This window comes from Gopherus evgoodei, chromosome 2 (assembly GCF_007399415.2).
Source record: "Gopherus evgoodei ecotype Sinaloan lineage chromosome 2, rGopEvg1_v1.p, whole genome shotgun sequence".
NCBI lineage: Eukaryota > Metazoa > Chordata > Testudines > Testudinidae > Gopherus > Gopherus evgoodei.
This window is the reverse complement of record NC_044323.1, coordinates 188,135,727-188,151,230: the sequence shown is the minus strand read 5'-3', so window position 1 is coordinate 188,151,230 and position 15,504 is coordinate 188,135,727. Positions and strand designations below refer to the sequence as shown.

The following is a 15,504-nucleotide window of genomic DNA, read 5'->3' as shown; positions in this document are numbered from 1 at the left end:
TAAGAAATGGTGAAAGTGACCAGTTAGCTTTGAAATGTGAATGTTTACATTTGCTGAACCAATGTGGCAACTGATGCTATGCTTTTGTTTTCTCCTTTGGTATACAGGGCAATGGCCTCAGGTGACTTAAACCAAGATGGTTATGAAGATCTAGTGGTTGGAGCACCAGGATACAGCAGATTGGGCCATGTTCAAATAGGACGGGTGTACATAATCTACAGTAATCCGTCAGGTTTGCCTCCAGTAAACATGGATCTAGACAAGGAAGCAGATCAAGTGCTTGAGGGTTTTCAGGTGGGGAATCAAGTCACATATTTGTCATTTAAAACAATTTGCCTCTTTTTTTTATTAAAAGGTCAGTGCTCTGTATCCTTCCCTTGACTGATCAGTGGTGCTGTTAATTTTTTTCTCACAAAGAGTTGTCATGGTTTCTGAAATGTCTCTCCCGTAAACCAGGATGTTATGTGCATTTAAAGAAAAACAATCCCTGTTATTATGAAAGATCCTTGTGGCTGAATTAAAGATGATCTGTTTACTCTTCTGTCCACTAGGCAAAGTAACACTAAAACAAACTGGGACTCTTAACTGACACTAGGGTGAAGTCCCTCCATGCCAAGGAATCTATACATGGCTACTGGGCCACTGCATAGTTGGGCCGAAAACTGTCCTTTGCTTCTTTTTCTATATGCTGGGCTATTTATCTTAGTTTTTCTATAGTGCCTCTGATTGTAGTAGCTATAATACTGCTTAGGCCATTGGAGGAGCTGGGAACCCCACAACTTATGAATTTGACTCTTGAGAGCTCAGTACCTATTTCCGCTGGGCTTGGGGAGGATGAGACACACATTATTTAAGTGCTATACATGTTTAGGAATCTCCCACCTACCTGTTGGAGTGTTCTTTGTGGATTCACATCTCCTCAGGATACAAAACAGAATAGGAAGTCACATAAATTACTCAGTTTCTATTAGCAAAAACGAGGAGTCCTTGTGGCACCTTAGAGACTAACAAATTTATTTCAGCATAGGCTTTCGTGGGCTAGAACCCACTTCATTATAAACATGGAGTGAAAGTCATTAACAGACTTAAAAGTGGCAATTCGTCAACAAAAAACTTCAAAAACAGACTCCAGCATGAAACTGCAGAACTGGAATTAATTTTCAAACTGGACACCATCAAATTAGGCCTGAATAAAGACTGGGAGTGGATGAGTCCTTACAAAACCTAATTTTACTATACTAATTTCCCTTATTGTTACTCACATCTTCTTGTCAACTGTTTGAAATGGGTCACCCTCGTTACCACTACAAAAGATATTTTTCCTCCCTTGGTATTCTGCTGTTAATTGAATTGTCTCATTAGACTGACGCCTCGCCCTGGTAAGGCAACTCCCATCTTTTCATGTACTATGTATAAATATACCTGTACTATATTTTCTACTCCATGCGTCTGATGAAGTGGGTTCTAGCCCACAAAAGCTTATGCCCAAATAAATTTGTTAGTCTCTAAGGAGCCACGAGGACTCCTTGTGTTTTTTCCTGATACAGATTAACATGGCTACCATTCTGAAATCTGTTTCTGTTAGGCTTACTGATAGGGCAGTTTAATAACAATGCAAATGGTTTATGTGAAATGCTTTGCTAAGATGTGACAGAGGGTGGTGAGTGACTTTGGCTTGAGATTGAACAGTAGGACTAAATGATGATATATTGAGCAATATAAAGATCATGCTTTGTTGTAAGCATCTTACTAAGAAACAGAAAGACACACACACACACCCTTTAAGTAAAATAGTGTCTAAAGCAAATATGTTTAAGTCCTGAGGTGTCTTCTGCTTTTTTTTTTAACATAAATGTTATTGATTCACAGACAGGATGATAGTAACAGTGGGTGTTCTAAGCGTCACCTAAATGATAAACAAAAGCTGAGAAGAGGATGTAGCACAAGTGTCATAATGAGATTAACAAGCTGAGACCAAACATGTTATGTTTTTTTTTAAACTCTCCCTCCCTATCAAAACAAAACAAACCACTCCCACATGTACTCACTTCAGCTATTGCTACTGTACATCTGTACAGGACAATCTGTTTATTCAGCTGCTCTTTTAAGAGTAAATAATACTGACAATCTAAGAACTATGAGATGTTTTTTTTTGTCAGTTCTGGATTTCCAGCTGTTTCATAGGATGTTTGTTCTAAAAAAATTTCTTGAGGAGGCAAATGCCAAGATTTTGTTTTATGGTTTTTAATGTTACTTAGCTGCATGAGTGTGACATGTGTCTTCTCAGCCTTCAGGCAGGTTTGGTTCTGCCATAGCAGTACTGGACTTCAATGAGGATGGAGTACCAGACGTAGCGGTGGGAGCACCTTCTGTGGGATCACAGAATCTCACTTATACAGTAAGAGCCCTTTATTTAAAACATCTGGTTTGTTTGTTTATGTTCCAATATCAGCATTAAAGAGAGAATCCCTCACATTACTCAGGGTGAATAAGCTGGCAGCTTGCTGGTGGTTCCCAAACTGGATCTTGTTCTGTAAACACGGAGGCCTTGTCTACACTGTAGGAGATTGATCTAAGTTACACAACTTCAGCTACGTACTTAGCAGGGTCTACACTATGCTTTGTCGATAGGAGACAGAAAAATGCGGACCATATGAATTCTGTGCCCCCACATGGGCGCAGAATCCCCCCAGAAGAAATATGCATATGGGTTCAGCCCCTTTTCCTTATCTGAACTTCCATGCCCTACTTATGTTGGAGTTCCCACTTTCTATAGGTTAATTAACAGGGTATATCATATTCATGAGCATTTATGTCAATCAGTTGCCATAATATTACTGCTGTCAAATCTTGTGAGTTTCAGTTAAACATATTATACGTATTGCTTAAACATATCTTCTTAAAATATCAGTAACTTACGTGATTTCTCACTTCACACATCAACTGACTGACTTTTATTTATTGCTATGTTTCGTCTTGTGAATTAAAGTCACTTGCCTGTCAGTTATTTATGTGAAGGCCTTGATTAGTTATGCTAAGCTGTTTTACATTACAGGCCCTAAGCTTGTTGATTCTCTACTTGTGTTTCAGCCTCAGTCAATACTTGTACTTTTCCTATACCTGCAGCTGGCTACATAGGCCATCTTCACCCACCATTCATAGAGCTGACATACTGCATCAGATCTTTCCTAAAAAGGCATCTAAGGCACGGGGCCCTCTTGGGCGCGGGGCCCGATTCTGGGGAATTGGGGGAATCGGCCTAAAGCCGGCCTTGCCTATATTCTTCCAGTCAGTGTCATCTTGCAGTGGGATAATGGCTGCTATGTTTACATGTGGTTTGGTTGCCAGTATTGCTTTATCAATACAAACTACAGCCCAAATTTTCAAACTTGACGGCCTCAACAGAGGCACCTAGATCTATATTTGAGTGCTTAATTAATGGTCTGATTTATCAGAAATGCCCCGAGCAGCCCCCATTTAAGTCAATGGGTGTTCCAGCTGCTCAGCACTTCTGGAAAATCAGGTGATGCTTATTTAGTTGCCTAAATATGGATTTAAGTGCTTACATTAGGCCTCCAAGTTTGGAAAATGTGATACTACACATCTCTTGTTGCCTACATACAGTCTATACCATTGCCTTAAGTTACTGTGAACTACACTGCAAGCTGCATGAATGTTTTATTTATATTAACGATATTGCCTATTGTCCTTATCAAATAACATAATGAAAACTCCCTTATTTGTTGAAAGGAGCATGTTGATTCTTCCCTTCCCCCTCTCCCCCCCCAAAAAAAATCTAGATGGCTGATTTGGTCATCACATTTCGTTCTTAGGTTTGGGGTGGAAGACACAATATCCTGTGTGGGCTCTGATGGTAAGAAAAATGCAGCCTAACTAATGGTCTTCACAGAATTAGTAGTTTCTCTAACTTGTACTATTAAGTCCATGCTTGGCATTGGTGTATACATTCTCAAAGGTTTCTCCCCCACTGTTTAGGGTGCTGTGTATGTATATCTGGGCATTACAGGAAGAGGCTTGTCACCTTGGCCAAACATTACAATAATTTGCCAGGTACAGTACATTTAGCAGTAAGAAGGACAATCCAAAACTGCAGAATTGGGGACAGAAGGAGGGGGGCAGATCACCATACCATTTTATTCAGTATTGTCCTATCCTTTCAGGCTGTTGTCTAGGGGATGCATGAAACAGGCAACCTAATTTTTTAGTTACATAGGGACCACAAGGTTATCAGCAACAGTAGAAAGGAAACATGACACAGTTCATATGACATGGAAAGTCAAGTGCAATAACTGCTATTTAGAGCCTTTTTCGTAAGGCTTCTGTTAAGATAAGTGGTCTATATTCTGCAGACCTTCAATTGTCCAGGACCAGAGGTTAAATTTTACTACCACATGCTTCGGGACAGTATCCCTGAAGTCAAATGGCAGGAGGAGGCAAAGCGGGGAAACAGTTTGTCCACACTGCTATTCTCAAGCCTCCAGTACTGGGGATACTGTAGAGATGTTGGCCCAGATCCTCAAAGGTATTTCAACACCTAACTTCTATGAAATCAGTGGGAGTTAGGTGCCTAAATACCTTTAATGATCTGGGGCATTGCTATCCCCTTACTGCTCACCATGAGAAAGGATGTCAAAATCAAGCCCTATAATTGCATTTGTCAGAGGCCACACATTAAAAACAAATGCCTCATTGTACTTCAGTCTTGTCTCTTTGCTGAACAGTTATGTCTCTTTGAGCACATGTACTCCAGGAAATGGACTCCCTATTCTCCAATTATTTTTTTTAAAAAACCAAACAACTTGGTTACAAGATGGGAGGGTGATTGATCAGGAATATTCAAAATTAACTCTTTAGAAAAGATCTAAAGTAACATAACAAAGCAAGTAGACAATTAAATGCTGCTTTGCACTTTAACATTTTGATTGAGATATTGTCTCTTGCAGCACACATTCTGTAACCTTGGCTGGTCACTGCTGGCTGCTGATATTGATGGGGATGGAAAGTCTGATCTGGTTGTTGGTTCTCCTTATGCACCTGGCGGTGGGAAGCAGAGAGGATTTGTAGTTGCATTTTATTCTCACTTCAACAGGAGTGACAAAGGTAATATTTACTGAGTAAAACTGACATTTCCATATTTTATGTGGCTATATTTGTGGTTCTGACACTTTTGTTTTACTTGAATCCTTTGTTACCTGAAACCTGAGCAACCTATGAGTTGTCGCAGATTCTTGAAAGGTTTATGTGCATTCTGTAATTAAAGAAATAAATACATAAAAATAGGTTTATAATATTTATATTGCCTTACCTGGATTTCTACTGTCCCAGCTGAAGAAAATTTAAAATTAATTTATTCCTGTATTTCTGAGTATTTGATGATGGATTAACAAATGTCAGCCTAATAATGCAAATAATAGTGTAAGTGCCTTGTATGTTAAGTAAGTAATTTTGCACAGACCTCAGCCTAATTGTATAAATATTAATTCCAAGGTTAGTGCACATAATTCCCAATTCAAGGCAAATAGAAGAGTACATCATAAAAATGGGGGTAGAGGAAAACAGTCTCCTAAGAATTTAGGCCCTGGACTTGCAAACACTTGAGCATGTGTATAACTTTACTCAGATGAGTAGTAGTGCCATTAAAGTCAACAGCAAGAGCTGTTTAATGCTTGAAGAAAACTACAGAACTTGGCTGTGAAACAGAAATGAATGGCCAACAGTGTGGTAAGAATGCTTATCAACAAGTGCTGCCAGGTAGTGATGGTAGCCCCTTGCATCAGGAGGGGTCTAACTGGATTTTCTCTCAAATTGGCAAGAGCCTGAGAATATCACAAGATTATTCATTAGTGCCATGCTAAGAGCTCCTTCATGTGGCAAAAGGGGAATGCTGCAAGTGAGCACTGTAACTAAAGGGTATGGGTCAAACTGGATTATTATGGGACGGGAAGAGACGAGCTAGAAAAAGAGGTTGACGCCTAGAACTGGAGAAAGTCAGTGTGAATATGTAGGGGTGCAAAACTTAATCAGCTGAGGTTTGGTTTTTGCATAATTAAATTTAGATCAGAGTCCCATTGTTTTCAAAACTGGTGTTTGTAGATGGGGAAGGCTTTCAGCTAAATTGGACTAATTTTGATCCATATCTATTTCAAATAAGGATGGAAGCAACTCGGCAATGGTTTTGAATTCACAAAACTTTGTCAGTTGAAGTCTGCGTAAAACCAAAACCCAGGAGTGACTTGAAATAATCTCATTTATTTGAACTTTGGATTCAGATAAATGGCTTCAGTTTTATCTCCATTCTAGTGAAGACATTTCAGTTCCATTCAAACTGGTTCAATATCTCCTGTATACCTGCCTTTAGAAGTTGAAAGCATCCCATACGTCATGTTTGGGTGACTTAGAGCCAAAATTTCACCACAAACACAGCTGCTGAGTACTGCTTTGCCACCAAATACAGTGTATTATGAAATTAGTAATCACTGGTACCATACCATGGGAAGAGTAACCCGATCAAAACAAAAGGGTCTATTGCTAGATTGAAATGTGGTATATTCTAGAAACTGAAAATCCATGTTCTATCCTTGGTGAACATCCCGACTTAACCGTTGTCTGGTTTTATCCTATCTGTCAGGGCTGCTGTCAGTAGAAGATGCCAACTGGATGGTGAAGGGGGAAAAGAACTATGCCTGGTTTGGATATTCACTTTTTAGTCACCAGTTGAAGAACAAAACCTTACTGCTGATTGGAAGCCCTACCTGGAAGAGGTGTATTGGGTGTGTTTCTCTTTTATTTGGGAGTTGTACATGATCGTAACACAGTTCCTTTCACAACCTGTGTTTTTTTCCTATAGTCTTTAAGATCTATAGTAGAATAATATTGTTTCAGTAAATTTACCTGTGGAACTCCACTCTTTGGGGACAATAATAGTCGTATTTAGAGGAAACTTCAGATTAGCAAATTCAAAATTTTACCTACCTTCTCCTTAACTCTTTTTACAAAGCAGTTGGTTTTTATTGTAAGTATTCATCAAAAACAAATTCTTTGGGGTCTTTATATAATTTTTAAAAATGCCAGCAGAGTGGCAGTCCTGATCCTACAATGGTAATTATCTATACTGAGTAATACCTACAAGCCTCATGACCGGGGTCCCATTGTGCTAAGTGACGTACAAATATAGAGGTGGAAAAGGTCTCTTTTCTGAAAGATCTTACAGTAGAACCTCAGAGTTACGAACACCAGAGTTATGAACGGACTAGTCAACAACACACCTCAATTGGTCCTGGAAGTACATAATCAGGCAGCAGCATAGACAGCAAATACAGTTCAGTGCTGTGTTAAACATAAACTACTAAAAAAAAAAAGGGGAAAGCAGCATTTTTCTTCTGCATAGTAAATTTTCAAAGCTGAATTAAGTCAATGTTCAGTTGTAAACTTTTGAAAGAACCACCATAATGTTTTGTTCAGAGTTGAGAACTGTGACGGGTTGGATCATGGAAACCCCCTTGGGGCTGCAAACTGATGTGCCAAGATTATTTCTGCCTCTGCTTTCCTTGCCAGCGTGGGACTCCAGCACCCTGTCTTGTTGAGCCAGACACGCTAGTCTGCTCCAACACAGACCCAGGGTCTGAACCACATGCCCCAAAGCTGCAGACTTAACTGAAAGCAGGTTAAGAAGTGTTCCTGTCTTTAGCACGCAGATGCCCAACTCCCCATGGGACCCAAACCCCCAAGTAAATCTGTTTTACCCTGTATAAAGCTTATACAGGGTAAGCTCATAAATTATCTGCTCTCTATAACACTGATAGAGATATGCAGAGCAGTCCCCACTCCCCCTCGGTATTAATACATACTCTGGGTTAATTAATAAGTAAAAAGTGATTTTATTAAATACAGAAAGTAGGATTTAAATGGTTCCAAGTAGTAACAGAGAGAACAAAGTGAATTACCAAGAAAATTAAAATGAAACACGCAAGTCTAAGCCTTGTACAGTAATAAAACTAAGTACAGATAAAATCTCATCCTCAGAGATGTTTCAAGAAGTTTCTTTCACAGACTGGACACCTTCCTAGTCTGGGCACAATCCTTTCACCTGGTACAGCCCTTGTTCCAGCTCAGGTGGTAGCTAGGGGATTTCTCATGATGGCCGCCCCCTTTGTTCTGTTCCACCCACTTATATATCTTTTGCATAAGGCGGGAATCCTTTGTCCCACCCCTCCTTCTCAATGGAAAAGCACCAGGTTAAAGATGGATTCCAGTTCAGATGACATGTCACTGTAAGACTTCATTACTCACTTGCCAGCAGACATGGATACAGGAAGACTTACAAGTAAAACAGAGACATCTACAGTCAATTGTCCTGGTTAATGGGAGCCATCAAGATTCCAAACCACCATTAATGGCCTACACTTTGCATAACTACAATAGGACCTCAGAGTTATATTTCATATTTCTAGTTTCAGATACAAGAGTGATATATTCATACGAATAGAATGATTGCACTCAGTAGATTATAAGATTTGTAATGATACCTTACAAGAGACCTTTTGCATAAAGCATATTTTAGTTACATCATATTCACATTCATCAGCATATTTTCATAAAATCATATAGATTGCAAGGTCACAAGAACAACCTCCATTCCTGAGGTGTTCATAACCCTGAGGTTCTACTGTAATTCTAATTAGAAACAAGAATGCAATAATTACCAGAACAGCATTTTGCACATAATAAAAGAAAACAATATTCTGCATACAAGCAATGCTGTATGTATCTACAAAATACATTTCAAGTTATTACTTTGACTGAAAATAATATTGTGTGTTCTAGTCTAGGTTGCTACAGCTCATTGGATACCAAACAGAGTGTTGGAAAGGTGTATGGATATAACCCACCAAGCACACTAAGCTGGTTTTCCGTAACTGGAGACATGGTAGGACCTTTTCTTTAGTATGCTGGGAATTTACAGGTATGAACTACGTGAAGCAAAATGGTATTCTGTGCAACTGACATATTTAACAATCAACAGGACCGGGGCAAACTGGGTTCATCGCTGGCCAGTGGCTTCATGTCTGTGGCTGGAATTCCAAGAGAAGTGTTGGTGGTGGGTGCACCTACCTCTGGTATGTTGCTCTGGAAACTGAAACACTTTAGCTATGCAATATATATATATATATATATGTCTCAAGTGAATGGTAAACTAAGCTAATTACAGCAAGCTATAAAATGGACTTAATAGCCACACTGAATTTATGAGTGCTATATATGATGCTCTCCCTATGGATATCCTAAAGTGCACGGTATACTTTCCACAGCCCCATCTGCCAGAGCCTCAGATAGGTTTAGGGTAAGATTTTTGTATGGAACAGACTTTTGTTAAGTGTGTTCTCAACACATTATTTATGTAATTGATTCATTATTAGGCCACAAATTCCCTGGCACCAATGACAGCATAATTAAATGGTCAAGAGTCACTATATAACTTAGGAGCACACACTTGATACGTGTTCTTGAACACTGATTTTTTTTTCAAAGTAGAACTAACATTGTAACTGGAGTAGAAATAATGAACTATTTGATAGCTTTTCGTAAAGTCAGTATGTTTTCATTTTGTTCATATATTTGATAATGCCAGTATTACCTGCTGTTAGTACACTACATGTACTAAGCCTATTCCTGTGAATGTACACATCTGAGGGTCTAATTCTGTCACCCTGGCTTCTTTCAGACAGCATGTCTAGGATTGTATTTATATCCTCAGTACTGCACCAAGCTGGAACTGTTCTGATGTATGACTTGACAGATGGTGCCAAACCTTCTTTGCTCAGCACTTTCAGTGGGGACAGGAGGTTCTCTCGCTTTGGAGGAGATGTACACTTAAGTGACCTGGACAATGATGGACTAGGTAAAACAAGGGGGATTTAGAGGGTGTGGGTGAAGAGATTTTTACTTTGAGCAAGAGTAGACTTGCCTCCTACATTGTCATATAAACTCAAAACACATCCCACTTTATAGATGGATTTAAACATTCCAAGATGCTTTACAGCAGAAAATCAAACAATTCAGTCATAAGTCAAGAAAACTTACTTAACTTTATCTTTATACTATGGACAGTTAGTCATTAATGTTCATAGGAATTACTGTATACAGACCAGTGTAAATGCCAGCTCATGTTTTGGTCTAGTACGATTTCATCTTGACATCATATATCCTCTTTCTGTGATTACTTACAGATGAAATTATTGTGACATCTCCTCTGAGAACTGAAGACATCACGTCTGTACTGTTTGGAGGGGAGGCTGGACGTGTGTACATCTACAATGGAAACCAGACCACCTCTGGTCATGTGACAGACAACTGCAAATCATGGACTTCTCCTTGTCCAGAGGATTCGGTAAGAAAACTTATCAGTAAAACCAGGAGGCAACATAATGACAACTAAATAATTACATCCACTGAAAAGAAAATAATAGACTGGTATCCGGAGTCAAGTTTCAGTAAAAACTCCATCTTGTTGCCTTCATCAGCAACTTGCTCAGGTTCTTAAATCTAGGTAATTTGGCTCCTTTTTTGGGTTCATGAGCAACCTTGCACAGAGTTCTGCAATGTGGGAGTAAGGCAGTTTTAATGCATGAGGCCTTTAGTCTGCAAGTGAAATACACTCTAAGAAGGTGGTTCTACTAACAGCTTCTCCCCTTCTTTCTTTTGTTTCAGGCACAATATGTACTAATTTCTCCTGAAGTGAGTAACTGGAAAATCAGTGGTTGAGAGAAGAAAAATTTTTTTTAAAAAACCACATTCTTTAATTAATGTTCTCAGAGCATAATGAGCAATCTCATTTTACAGGAAAGATCAAGGTTTGGGAGCTCCATCATCACTGTGAAATCTCCAGGAAAGGTGAGAGAAATGAACATCACTCTTGTCTGCCAGCTTATTTCTTGCCAACACTTGTCTGTGTCATTTGCATATATTACTTAGCATGGCACCATTCCTCTGAGATCCCAAAGTGCTTTACAGAAGCTAATCAAGCTTCCCCATTAACCCTCTGGGCCAATATTAACCCCATTTTTAGAGTGGGTAAAATGAGGCAAAGGGGCCACAGCTGTCTAAATTTCAGCACCTGAAAAGGAATCTACTTAACACCCTCCCCCCCCAAACTTGCTCTTAGCAACTTGCCCAAGTCAGTTTGGAAAATGTGTCTGCAAGTCGGCTGCAGACTTGACTCAATCATGTGTTTTAACCACTAGACTACACTCCAACAGCCCGTTATAAGCAGTGTCGATACTCATGACATACTGTAAAACTGGCTACTGGGCAAATGATTATGGTCAGTATATATGCAGTCTTCTATTTTAGTGCTTGTTTCCAGTAGCACTACCCAAAGGCAAGGCCCAGTCCTTGCCCTGATAATCTTGGAGGGCCTTCATATGCCCCACTCCTCTCTGGATGAAGATATGGGCCTTTGGAGGGAGACAAAGTCTCTGCCTGCATCCAGAGGTGCTGGAACAATTTGTATAGTGGGGGTGGCCGAGAGCCACTGAACCAAACTGTGAACCCTGTATCCAATGGAAACCACTTCAAGCCAGGGAGTGCTGCAGCACCTCTGTACCCCTAGTTACAGTTCTATGCCTGCATTTGTGTGACACAAATGTTTGTTTTTTCATTTGCCATTACTCTGTACTTTGAGGTTGGTTCAGTGGCTGCTCATATAAATGGACTCCAGGACTTTGGGGTCCTTCCCATTTTCCTCATTGTCAGTAATCATTTGAGGAGATGATTGTTCATCTCTGCAGTGATCCCTACCCAAATGTTGGTTGACCTCACCCACCAAACAGCCTTTAGAAAAAAGCAGCTGGAATCTTAACTGCTTCCAGCCTAAGAGAAAGGGCCATTTTTCATGACAAACACCTTATGAAACAAGCACCATTCCTGGCTTTCATTAGAGAAGGCTGGTCTACAAGCAAATGTTTCCCTTTTCTTTTTCAGGCCTTGTCTACACTAGAAAGGGTTTGCTGCCATAGACATACTGGCTTAACCCTTGTAGCAGAGATGCAGCTTAGAGTGTTTTTGCCAATATAGTTTATATCAGTTCCCTGAATAAATATGCTATACCAGCAAAAGGACTTTGTTGGTGCAACTATGTCTGTGCTAGGGCTTTTGCTGGGCATAGCTATATTGGTTGGGGGGGAGGGGTCCCCTCCCCCTGCCGCTCCTGACATAGCTATGCTGGCAAAGTCTCCTCAGTGATGCAGTTGAATTTTGTTAACCTCTGTTTTGTATCTTTGCAGAGAGAAGTTGTAGTAGCTGCTGAGAGAAGTTCGGTGAAAGCTAGACTTAGTGGAAGGCTTTTTATGTATACCCTTTAAATGTTCTTTTGTTGAGTTTGGGTACATGCCTGTTTTCAGTGGTGGATTCTCCCTGGATCTATGGTGTTCTTTTTCACGCCTCCCCATGCCATGCTAACAAACTAGATGGTCAAACAGGATGTAGCTAATAAGAGGACGGAAGCAGCAGTGAGGGAATTGGGGTTGATTGGAAAAATAAATAGATGGGGAATACTGTCAAGATCCATCCATACAGCTTTAGAGTTGAAAACCAATTAAAAACCTCTATCCATGTAAGTCAGAAGGCTAGATAACTCAGCCACAGACAAAGTAGCATGACGGGAGCCAAAACATTAACCTAGCATCAATTCAACTTATGAGGGAGGCTAGTTCCAGCAGATGTATTTGGCTGTGTAAGGAAAAGCACAGAATGCCTAGTTGGTGCAATCACTTAAATACGTGCCATATGATGGGGGCTAATTTAGCTAAAACTAATCAAGAAAGAGATCTTGGATAGTTCTCTGAAGATGTCCATGCAGTGTGCCGGAGCAGTCAAAAAAGTGAACAAGATATTAGGAAACATTAAAAAAGGGATAGAGAATAAGATGGAAAATATATTATTGCCCTTATATAAATCCATTGTATGCCCACATCTTGAATACTGCGTACAGATGTGGTCTCATCTCAAAAAAGATATACTGGCATTAGAAAAGGTTCAGAGAAGGGCAACTAAAATGATTAGGGGTTTGGAATGGGTCCCATATGAGGAGAGATTAAAGAGACTAGGACTTTTCAGATTGGAAGTGGAGACTAAAGGGGGATATGATAGAGGTATGTAAAATCATGAGTGGTGTGGACAAAATTAATATGGAAAAGTTATTTACTTGTTCCCATAATATAAAAACTAGGGGCCACCAAATGAAATTAATGGGCAGCAGGTTTAAAACAAATAAAAGGATGTTCTTCTTCACACAGTGCAAAGTCAACCTGTGGAACTCCTTGCCTGAGGAAGTTGTGAAGGCTGGGACTATAAGGGGGTTTAAAGAGAACTGGAAAAATTCATGGAGGTTAAGTTAATTAATGGCTATTAGCCAGGATGGGTAAGGAATGGTGTCTCTAGCCTTTGTTTGTCAGAGGATGGAGATGGATGGCAGGAGAGAGATCACTTTATCATTACCTGTTAAGTTCATTCCCTCTAGGGCACTTGGCATTGGCACTGTCGGAAGACAGGATACTGGGCTAGATGGACCTTTGGTCTGACCCTGTACGGCCATTCTTATGTTCACAAACACCTTTAACTCTGCCGTTGTATGCCTGCCCAAACTCCTCCTGTACACTAGCACCCACCATATACTCTCTACCTTACATCATGGACATTTGTAATACAGCCAACAAGCTCTCCAATCAGCACCCACTGCTCTCCAGCCCACCCACTTATCATCCAGACACATGAGCAGCTTGGGTCAGATGTGGTGGTCCAGGCACGTTGCAGACAGAGCAGGTACAAAGGGGGTGCATAGGTAACTAAGCTCACCTTTGCCCCACATTTTGCTCCTTGCCTTCCAGCAGCCTTATACTGGCTGCTCAGTGCCCCAAAGGACTAAACTAAACCATCCAAGGACCAACATAGCAGCACCTTGGCTACAAGCTCTGTGCCAGCACCAGGGATAAGGACTTGGCGTAGGACTCTCAACACAACACGTGCAACCCTCTTGTGTTAAAGTAATGCTCTCTGGGCTGGATTGATTGGCACTGCAGTGACTGTCCGCCAACGGCATTGCACTAAGTGGTGCTGCTGGACCAGATCATCCGCTGTCTGGTTGCTTTATCCTCCATGGAAAGACAGTTCCTCAGCTTTTCTTCTTATCCCACAACCGTGCATCTTATTTTCCAACTGCAGTCCAGAAACCACCAATCCTGAGGCTGAAATATAATCTACTCCATCCACCCTCCCCTTCTGCCAGGGACCAGAAATCCCATTGTACTTCCTGTAGTCTACTGCCTGAGACAAGCAGGAGACTCCAACTTCGGGCAACAGTCCACACATCCATTTTTGTCCCATCCACTCTACACAGCTCAGATAGGAGTACCCCACTCACAGAGCCAGGACAGTATGCTACCTGCCTAGAATGTTACATTGATCCTTGGCATTGACTTCACTACAGATGAAGTTGTGCTATAAAGGTATGCCTGATAGGTGGATGGTGGGCAGTTGTAAAGGGTTAGCAGCAGCTGCGTGGTAGAGAGCAAGCCTAGGGCATCCTTAAGGATAGCACTTGCCTGTTGAGAGTCTCAGGGAAAGTATTTGTTAAGGAAGCAAGTCTGCTTCAAGGGGAAGAGAAGGGCAAGGAGCTCAAGGTTGGACTCCACTGTTCCTTATGTTTTTATGTAGAACTCAGTGACTCTGGTAAGTTAAAATCCTGCTCTTATTGTTACTTATATTATGTGTTCGACTCATGAGTAGTGTGGTTTTGAAGGGGTACGTTAATGCTGAGCATGTATCCATATACAATTAAATGACAAACTTAAGCAACAGCATATGATCTCGTTTGTGGGTTAGGTCTGCAACCATTAGTGGGTGTATATGTGGGGGGGGGTCAGAAGTTATGACACTATGATAAACTTTTTTGTGTGTTACAAGCAAATAGCAAAGTACTGGAGCATTTTAAACAGTAATCATCGTCTTTGGAAAATATACATAAGGCAAAATCTTTCCTACTTTCTCAGTGTTTTCAGGAAGCAGTTTTAAAGACTCTTCCAGCTCTTGATAATTCTAGCTTTAAAACAGAAGATTAAAAGCTGAATTTTAGATTTATACTTTTTTGTTTTTACTACATCATCATTTGCCAAGGCATCCGTTCTGGGCATAATTGTTTTAACCTGCCTAAATAAAGCAATAAACATCAGAGCTAGCAAGAACCAGATAGCTGGACAGCATAAATGAAGAGATGGGGTGGGAGGGAGAAGGGGAGAAAGTACTTAAACAAGGGCTCTGTGAAGATAAATAGGAAGAGAGCATGTTGTGCTGAACATTTCAACCAGCAACTGTTTGAAATTTGTTTTGATAAAATAGGAAAAGAAAATGACACCCACCCTTTGGGTACGTCTTCACTACCTGCCATATCAGCGGGTAGCAATCGATTGCTCGGGGATCGATATATCGCGT

General features: G+C 40.4%; 1 protein-coding gene across 1 annotated transcript in view; it reads left to right on the top strand.

Annotated features, from left to right (window-relative positions):
• Nucleotides 1-12,859, top strand: part of GPLD1 (glycosylphosphatidylinositol specific phospholipase D1) — a 49,705-nt gene extending 36,846 nt beyond the window's left edge. The window contains exons 14-25 of the mRNA XM_030549437.1: nucleotides 108-294; nucleotides 2,288-2,398; nucleotides 3,997-4,071; nucleotides 4,965-5,121; nucleotides 6,650-6,791; nucleotides 8,845-8,947; nucleotides 9,044-9,137; nucleotides 9,743-9,919; nucleotides 10,248-10,408; nucleotides 10,729-10,755; nucleotides 10,861-10,911; nucleotides 12,303-12,859. Of these exons, the coding sequence (XP_030405297.1) occupies nucleotides 108-294; nucleotides 2,288-2,398; nucleotides 3,997-4,071; nucleotides 4,965-5,121; nucleotides 6,650-6,791; nucleotides 8,845-8,947; nucleotides 9,044-9,137; nucleotides 9,743-9,919; nucleotides 10,248-10,408; nucleotides 10,729-10,755; nucleotides 10,861-10,911; nucleotides 12,303-12,380 (1,363 nt within the window). The 3' untranslated portion in view covers nucleotides 12,381-12,859. The remainder of the gene's footprint in view (nucleotides 1-107; nucleotides 295-2,287; nucleotides 2,399-3,996; nucleotides 4,072-4,964; nucleotides 5,122-6,649; nucleotides 6,792-8,844; nucleotides 8,948-9,043; nucleotides 9,138-9,742; nucleotides 9,920-10,247; nucleotides 10,409-10,728; nucleotides 10,756-10,860; nucleotides 10,912-12,302) is intronic.
• Nucleotides 12,860-15,504: the final 2,645 nt, after the last annotated feature.